Source organism: Argopecten irradians, chromosome 11 (genome assembly GCF_041381155.1).
Source record: "Argopecten irradians isolate NY chromosome 11, Ai_NY, whole genome shotgun sequence".
NCBI classification, from domain to species: Eukaryota; Metazoa; Mollusca; class Bivalvia; order Pectinida; family Pectinidae; genus Argopecten; species Argopecten irradians.
In genome coordinates, this window is record NC_091144.1 from 31,005,439 (window position 1) to 31,014,754 (window position 9,316).

At 34.6% G+C, this 9,316-nt stretch overlaps 1 protein-coding gene across 1 annotated transcript; it reads right to left on the reverse strand.

Annotated features, from left to right (window-relative positions):
• Window positions 1-3,381: 3,381 nt before the first annotated feature.
• Window positions 3,382-8,917, reverse strand: LOC138335291 (oxaloacetate tautomerase fahd2, mitochondrial-like). The gene is made up of 7 exons (XM_069284311.1): window positions 8,670-8,917; window positions 7,361-7,577; window positions 6,757-6,816; window positions 5,926-6,094; window positions 5,047-5,155; window positions 4,279-4,366; window positions 3,382-4,042 (listed from the first exon to the last, which is right to left on the reverse strand). Exons 1-7 carry the CDS (start codon window positions 8,900-8,902, stop codon window positions 3,980-3,982), a joined length of 939 nt encoding a protein of 312 aa, XP_069140412.1. The 5' UTR covers window positions 8,903-8,917; the 3' UTR covers window positions 3,382-3,979.
• Between the last annotated feature and the right edge of the window lie 399 nt (window positions 8,918-9,316).

Here is a 9,316-nt window from a genome sequence, read left to right on the forward strand (position 1 = left end):
TAAACTATCTATGCAAATCATCGAATTCTCTAGCATTCCTCAGCAGTACGATTGCAACCGCTGATAAGCTCAGAAACGGCCACAATTCCGTCTTTCGATGCGGGCGTAACAGTTTCAACAAAATTATCTCTTTTTTCAGCATCTCTGTTTCTTTTGGTGATGGCGAGTTATGTAGTTATAGAAAAACTTACCTAATGGAGTTCCAAGAAATATCTTTCACCATCTGTGTTTCTGCTGGTGACGCCGTATAAATAGGTGTTTCACGACATAACTCTTTCCCAACATGGCTGATTTCCCTTGCGATGCGGGCTTAATGAGTTTTATAAAATCATCTCAATTTTAGCCTCCCTAATTACTATGTCATTTCGGGCTTAATTCGTTCAACGAAATCATCTCATTTTCAGCATCTGTTGACGATGTGTTCTCAATGGAATTCCAGAAAATATTGGCTTTCACCGTTCCAGGAAATTCTTTATTCACGACATCTCCGTTTCTTCACTCTATGCTAGGTCAGCATATTCAACGAAAACAACTCTTTTCCAGCATCTCTGTTGTTTGTGATGCCGACTTCATACAATTGTACCACTCATCATTGATGTTTCCCTAAAGATGCAGGAAAAACGCATTTAATTATCTCATTCTCAGCAAATTGCTGTCTATCGAGAATGCAGACTGAAGAGTTTCCTATTCTTCTCATTATCTGCAACACTATTTCTCTTGAAAAATGCGCTTTGTTTCTCATGTCTATGTTGGCTCAGCGAGTTCTTCAAAATCATCTTAGTCCAAGCTATTGTCTGCTTCTCCTGCCGAGTTAAACAATATGCTATGGTAAATAATATTTGTTAAAATGTGACCTTTTGTCAGACAATCAACCTGTTGTCTGGAATTTCTTATAAAACTTAGCTAGGTTGTCTCCTGGTGGTAGTATTACCCGACTGTACGTGTCGAAGGAGGTTATAAACATGTGCGGATGCTGCAACCTAGTAGCCTCGTGACCTGATCATTTGGAATGTTTAAGGCCGTATGCTCCTTGCTATGAACTGGATACGGTCCTTTATATCCACAAAGTTCATGGTTTAGAAGTAGTTAAGCCGTCACTGCTACTTTTGGGTGGTCACACTCATTCTTTATGGTCAGTAAAGTTGAAAATGTTAAGATAAACAAAACAAATTTAATGGTCACATTTTGATGGATATTCGTCAACTGTGCTTCAACATTATCTCTTTATTTAAACTATCTATACAAATCACCAAATTCGCTTAACATTCCTCAGCAGTACGATTGCAACCGCTGATAAGCTAAGAAACGGCTACAATTCTCTCTTTCGATGCGGACGTAACAGTTTCAACAAAATTATCTTTTTTAGCATCTCTGTTTCTTTTGGTGATGTCGAGTTATGTAGTTATAGAAAAACTTAGCTAATGGAGTTTCAAGAAATATCTCTCATCATCTGTCTTTCTGCTGGTGACGCCGTATAAATCGTTGTTTCACGGCATAACTATTTCCCAAAATGGCTGATTTTCCTCGCGATGCGGGCTTAATGAGTTTTATGAAATCATCTCAATTTTAGCCTTCCTTATTACTGTCATTTCAGGCTTTAATGAGTACCAGTAAATAGCACCTTAAGTAGCGTTAGGAAATATCTCTTTCACAACATCCTCGTTTCTTCTTGCTATGTCGTTTGAAAAAGTTGCTCGACATTATCTCTTTCTCATCGACGGCTCAATTCGATCTTTAGGTACGGTTCAACAAAATCATCTGATTTTCAGCATCTGTTTCTGTTGGCGATGCAGTCTTAATGGAGTTTTCGTAAATATCAGCATAAGTATTTTCAGGAAATATCTCTTTCACGACATCCCCGTTTCTTCTTACTATGCACAGTTATCAAGCTCAACAAAACAATTTCACTCTCAGCATTTCTGTTTCTGTTGGTGATATGGTCGTACATTTTTAATGGAAGTTCCAGAAAATATGTCATTCCAAACATCGCCGATTTCTCTTGCGATGCGGGCTTAATGAGTTTTATGAAATCATCTCAATTTCAGCCTGCCTAATTACTAGGTTATTTTAGTCATAATGCGTTCACCAAATTCATCTCATTTTCAGCATGTCAGTTTCAGTTGGCGATCCAGTCTTTACGAAGATTCAGTAAATATCAGCTTAAGTAGTTTTAGGAAGTATCTCATTCACAGCATCCCTGTTTTCTTCTATCTGTGTAATCTTAACAGGCTTAACAATATTTTTATGTGGCGATACATTTTCGAAGAGTTTCATGAAATAATCTCACTATCAGGAAATTTTTGTCTCCCGGGAATGCAGACTGAACGAGTTCCTGATATGTGAGATTCCAAGGCCTCGTTGTTATTGACAAGACGTCATTAAAAGATTTAGCCTACGTGCATGTGACCCCTAATGAAGATCAAGGTTATTCAGTTGAATAAACTTCGAACCCTATCAATACAGAATTTCATATAAATATAAATCGGTCTTTCTGATTTTTCAAAAATATTAGTTGTCCTTAGTTCCTTAACTTGGTTGACAGCAGACGATCCGTCAATTGTTTTAGATACAAAAAGATCATAGGTATTTATCCAAACACATTTTTTGTCAAGTACTCTTAGACTAGTTCCTAGTAGCTGTTCACTTCCAGTTATATACAATATATATATACAGGTACAAATCCAGATCATGTTATTTTTGACTATATATTGAGAAACCATTCAAATGATTGGATATGTTTGACCATTAACTTAATGAGGAACATTTGTGGGAATTATCGCCACTGATTGAAATGTAGTGTGCAAGATGTTGCTGTACTGGAAAAAAAAACCCACAAATGTAGATACTAGAATAGTTTATGCCATATTCGACCCAATAAGCGCCCCGACCCTTTTTGAGGCCTAAATTCCACTTCCAATGACTTAAATACACACAGAAGCTACAAAACCGTGAAGATTTCTTTATTTGATTTCTTTTTAATTGCTCGCAGAATGTGCAATATTTTTGTGAAATGTCAGTCCAAATTTGATCCTATAAGCGCCTCTTCATTTTTCAATGTTGTAACCGCCCTGGGGGCTTATTGGGTCGAATACGGTATATGTAGTTTTCATCGACTGCAAATATGAACGATGCAAGTTGACGTGCAAGTTAGATTGTCTCCTATAATCCAGAAAGGTAGGTGATTCCTTCATTTGAATTTTGAAGTGACTTCAGTTACATGGTATATAATAACATTGGCAAAGATAAAATGCATGTACCTTTAAATTTATTTGATTAAACTTTGTATATCTGACTAATATATTGAATAATGTATAATAATTTTATGTATTTATAATTGAAAATTGTACAACCTTTCACATGAGAAATGGTCATAATTTCTTTTCTCATAGACAGTACAGACATTCTTCACACATACAACAAATTAACAAAAATTATTAAAATAAACATTTTAAAAAATCGATAATTACATGCTTTAATTGAACATGTATTAATTATCTAAAATAATGAATATTATATATGAATCATGGCATCTTGAATAAGGGATAAATAAATGTAAAATAAATGCATTATCAAGTATTAACAGTAGTTATGATAATCAATGTTAACTCTCTCCCAGCTTAACAGCTTTATGTGTTAGTAAAACTCATTACTTTCACATACTGTGTAGAAAAAAAATGCAATAGTTTCCTAAAATGTTCGATCATTTAGACAAAAATAATGTTAATCTGTTAAAGATTAATTTACATGTAGCAAATGCTATTACAATTACAAATTTGACATTGCTTCTTGGTAAATATACTATCAAATCACAGTCATACATGTACATTATGTATAGTACCTAATATAATTTGTTTTTTAATTGGTTTGCTGCTATTTCAGTATTGGTCCGACTGGCCGACACAGGAATCCCATGGAGCATATGGTAAAACTGTTAGTGTGTGTTGGAAAAGAGATATTCTGTTGGTCCCTGATTTAGCTACTACACAACCTTGTTGACAACGCTGCCGATCCCCTCAATTTCACACTCCACCACGTCACCTCTCTGCAAAACAATCAATTCCATGTACTACATTAAAAAGTTGCCTTGAATTTGTTATTAACGCAGTTTTAATATTTTGCAAAAGAAATTTTAAGCTAACTCTAAAACAGGATGTTATTATGATACATTGTACACTGATATGTGGCAAACAAGTGATTCCAACAGTATGGACAAAATTTTAATGAATGTGCTGTACATATACATTGAATTTCCAATAGTGATGCAAATCTTATATTTACCTTCAGGAACTCTGGTGGTTTCCTAAATACTCCAACTCCAGGAGGCGTTCCAGTCAGGATCAGGTCACCAGGTTTTAATGTCATAAATCTATAAGAAAAGACACATGTTAAAATACATATTAAAAGGTATTACAACATAATGTATGGGCTTTCACAACTTTTCAACTACTGACAGATTGCAACAAAGGGAAGTAACTCCAACGGACACGGCAAAGTCAATGGAATATATGACTTGCAATTCAACGTGATAATTAGATAGGTGCATATTCTTGAAGTATTATAATTTGGCATACAATTGACAAAGAAGTATTTATATTAAAATAATTTGAATAACCAGACTTTAGTTTGTATGCATGTTTTCTCCCATTTTCTCTTTGATTACTGATTTGCAGTGAGAATTGTTCAAGCATTGTCAATTTCTTACACTACATTGTAACAAGTCTGACAGGTAATTTTTTTATTATTTGCATGTATTTATGTTCATGGAAATTACTAATGGTTGTGATGATATACAAAATGTAATTATCTGTTGATGAAAGCATTCGTTCAGTAATTATAATGTAAGACATGGTCATGTCATTATGCTGTTGGTTTAAGTCAATATATTCCAAACAAATTGAATATGGAACTGTAACTGTCTGAATAAAAAGTTTTATCTAACAGCCTTTAACAATACATTCCTCTACCCATGTACATTAATAACTGTTTTTTATCTTACAGAGTTAAAGGGGTAGTACCAACAATACACTAAGTCTACCTGATCCTAACCTTGATATAAAGGCTACCATGGCAGCTGACCGGTGGACCAGCTGATTGGTATTACTGTCCTGTTTGACCACACCATTGACCAGACACCTCAGGGCTAGGTTGTGTGGATCTGAAACAAAACCATAGACTCAGCAACTAAAATAGAGTTTTATCACTGCATAAATAATCAGTAAAATATCCTGCAACTGAAATCTTTTTTCTGTATAGGAACTGATTAAAAACAAAATAGATTTCTAGAAATCCCCTTTTAGGCAGAAGATTTTATAACTAGGTGATGAATGTTTTAAAGCCTGCTGGTTGGGTAACCAGAGTGCATCAGGTTTTGGTTGGATAAATATATGTATATATAAAAGATGTAAAGAAATTTTGAAAATCTGTTTCTGAAAGGGGAGATAATCAAGAATGCATTTTTATGAAAATGTTTAGTGCAGAATTCAACACAAGATGGACTGTCCCCCTCACCAAAAAGTTTATCAAGAGTAACATCTTTTAACAATTTATAGCCACAGTTATGCGAATTGACCTTCTTCAAAATTAGTGATGTATGACCAAACTTAAAAACTAAACAGTGGTAAATGTAAACATTGCTGTCTACAGGAAATCATTTGGTTCTGTATGTGGTCTCTATAATCTGGTGGGTATGTTAAGAATTTATGTCCATGCAACATAGCATTGTAAGAAACATTATCATGCTTTACAAAGTATTATGATTTCAAAAATCAAAAGCTTATAAGTCGGACATCGCTAAATAATCATGACTAGTTTTTTTAACCTTTAATGCCCACCTTGGTCACAATGACTGGTCAGAGGGGACAGAAGTCGAATTTAAAACACTTTAAAGTCGGACATCACCAAATAATCGTGACTAGTTTTTTTAACCTTTAATGCCCTCCTTGGTCACAATGACCGGTCCGAGTGGACAGAAGTCGTCCATGGCCTTCCCAATGACCCATTGACCACCATTACGTCCAGCCCCCAGTTGCCAGTCCCTAGCGCTGACATCATGAGCTACTGTATAGCCATATATGTAGTCCATTCCCTCCGACTCCTGCAAATTAAAAATTGAACATCTTTTTTTTACATTTTAATTTTCAACTGATCTGTTCTTCTTTAGTTTGCATTTCTATCTTTTGATCATGACCTTAACATGAGATAACTTTGATATCTCTGATATTATCTTCATTCTGTTACTAAGCATGTCATGAACATGATATTACCTTTGAGGAATACTTTCATATAAAAATATGTTGCAGATGTGAAATTAACCAACTCCCTACAGTAATCTTGTATCATATATGTACTTTTAGTAGATAAGAAATTTTGTGAAATGGGACTAATTTAAATACCATGTAATACCTGATAACATTTGTGCGGGACTATTGTTTCTATTGGTGATGGAATGACGTCAAAAGATGATATGTGACGCTAACGCCATTTCAGCAGGTAGATTACAAAGAGTTACATTCCATCACCAGTGGAGATACTAGTTTGCCACAAACGTTTTCAGGTATAATGTGGTAAGTAAACTAGTCCCATTGTTACAAAGTTGACCTTGAACCAATATACAACCTAATACTTGCTTATAACGGATGACCTTATAACTTGTCACCTCTTGTGTCAGTGACCCCTAACCTTTTGTGATCTAGAAATCTGAATGATTTTGACCTTGATCATATGTGTTGATCAGAAATATTTTGTGAAAAGACTTACTTTTACTTTCTTGGCCTCTTTGCCGATGACAATGGTCAACTCCACCTCCCAATCTAGTTGCTGTGGACATGAATATTATGAAATAAAACCTTAAATTTCAACTTGAATCACCTGTACTGACAATAAGAAAAAAAGTTTTAAAAAATATGTTCAGAATTTTGTGATTCTATATTTATAACAAAGCATTACTCATATTTCAATTTTACCAGTAAGTGTAAACATTACAATATATTTCAACTTATTTACACTTACACACAAGTATAAAAACATTCAAATTTTTGAATATGAAGTTCCTGAAAGAAACCATTATTATATGTCTCGCATCATCTGTGAAATAGTAATGATTGTTTAATTGTATTTTGGAGAGATTCCTGTTGGGTAGAGATTAAAAAAACAGTTAAACTTTTTTTTTAAATTAATTCTGTAGATTCATTTGCAAAACTACATATTTCAACATAATGCAAAGGTATCAATGTAGATAAGTACACCCATATAATACCGGGGTATGTATATTTAAGTACTCTTAATAAGATTTTGTTCAATTGACATTAAAAAAAAGACAGAGTTTATCATCAAATGGTACATTAAAAACATGAATTTGTACCTGTGTCTCCTCTGGGAAGTGTAAGTCGTCTGTGGGACCTATGATACAGCTGGGGAATTTGTTAAAGATGACAGGAACCTCAGGGACAGGTGCTCCCTGCTCCTCACAGTGATCTTTATAGTTCATCCCAATACACAACACCTTGTCAGGGTTAAAGATCGGGGCAGTGACCTTCACCTCTGACCTTGGCACTTTGTACTGACCACTGTCTACAGCACTAAAATGTATAGGCTTAATTTTATATACATCAGAATTCTATTATTTTTTTTTATTTCAAACTATAATGTCACACAGCATTACATATAACTTATTGTAGTCATACAATGAAGAGTAATTTGGTAGTAAATTACATTACTGAATGTGACATTACATCCACCTTTTGACTATCTCGATACTCCAAGGGTTACTATCACTGAAGTTATTATCTCGTATTAAAACTGCAGTCAGTTCAGGAAGGAAAACTGATCAATCACAGGCCTCCAGATACTTGAATTCCTTTGAAGATTACTGAGAAAGAGTGATCATCATTAAAGCCCAACTTCAAAGAAATACAGTTCACTAAAGATTAAGTGTACTGTTTGTACCTGTGTACTGTTATACAATTGCTTAATGTATACCAAATGAACAAATTACCTGTGTTTTTTGTTCGCTACAGTTTTACTATGAAATAGTCCAGGGGTGGATAGATATAATGTCAGTGATATTAACCCCTGGAATATGGAGGATGGTCCAGGGGCGGTGGAAATAATGTCAGTGATATAACCCCCTGGAGTATTGAGGATATAGTCTAGGGGTGAAAGTAATAACGTCAGTGATCGTATATCGTGGAGTATCGAGGATGATGTTGGATATAACGTCAGTGATAGCAACCCTGGAGTATCGAAGATGGTTTAGAAGCAGTTAATAAAATGTCAGTGATAGTACCCCCTGGATCGAGTATCGAGGATGGTCTGAGTGTTGATAATATCAAGGGTCAGGGAAGATCATAGATGTACAGTACATCCAGTATTTATTTATTTATTTTTTTTTTTGGTTCTCTCTCTCCCAATTTTAATTGTCTTTCAATTCTTCATTTATTTAATATCTTTTTCAACTTAATTAATCTTTTCTTAGCTGGAATAAAAATAAATATATGCAGTTTGAACATGAAAAAATAAAAATAATAAACTATTGATTTGTAAATTTTCAATTAATAAAAATTACGAATTTAGAGGAACATTTTACTTCACCAGGTCTATATCAATTACAATTTGAGCAAAATATATTGTACTACATTGTATTAGTAGATAAGGGGAGGTAATCGTGTCACCTTTGAGCCGCCTGGATGCTAGCTTGTCCACCCTCAATAAAACTTCTCATGTCGGAAGGCAGTGCAGGTTTTACTTGTGACAGGTCGACAATGTCACCCCCGGGAGCGGTCTCCACCCCCACGAAAGATTTCCCATCACGCAAAAACTGTAAGAGTCTCATTGCTGAGGAAGTTTTGTTGCAATAGCCACGACTCAAGACTTCGACCCCGGCCGTAACACCCCTACGGAACATCTCTGGAGCGTTGTCTATAGTAAATAGTCGACTCTAAAGATGTTCCGAACGAGATACGCCATGTGATTTGTACTTTCGGTTTCACTCTAAACAACGTTGGAATGTTAGTCTAGATATGCAGCCTACTTAGTGTACATAGTACGTTAATTTATATAAATGTTTTGCTCCATGAAGCATTATAATGAGTGGACAACAGTAAGCAGATTGCAATTACATATCATATTTTTTCATGTACATTTTATATATGTACATATATGTACAATGTACTGTACGTGCACAAATTAAATTTGGCGTACAATACAGTATACATGTATATACAATATAATGAATGTATATGTGCAATTAAGTCTACCGGTATAAATATGTACATGTACATGCTGTGTTTTATATGCACAATACACGGTATCATGTCTG

Bases quoted from the DNA above. Each gene is read 5' to 3' on its own strand.
- LOC138335291 (XM_069284311.1), bottom strand. From the start codon at position 8,902: ATGTTCCGTAGGGGTGTTACGGCCGGGGTCGAAGTCTTGAGTCGTGGC. The intron at 4,367-5,046 runs GTTAGGATCAGG...CTTTTCTTATAG, and splicing joins ATGGTAGCCTTTATATCAAG to ATTTATGACATTAAAACCTG. The intron at 4,043-4,278 runs GTAAATATAAGA...ATTGTTTTGCAG, and splicing joins AACCACCAGAGTTCCTGAAG to AGAGGTGACGTGGTGGAGTG.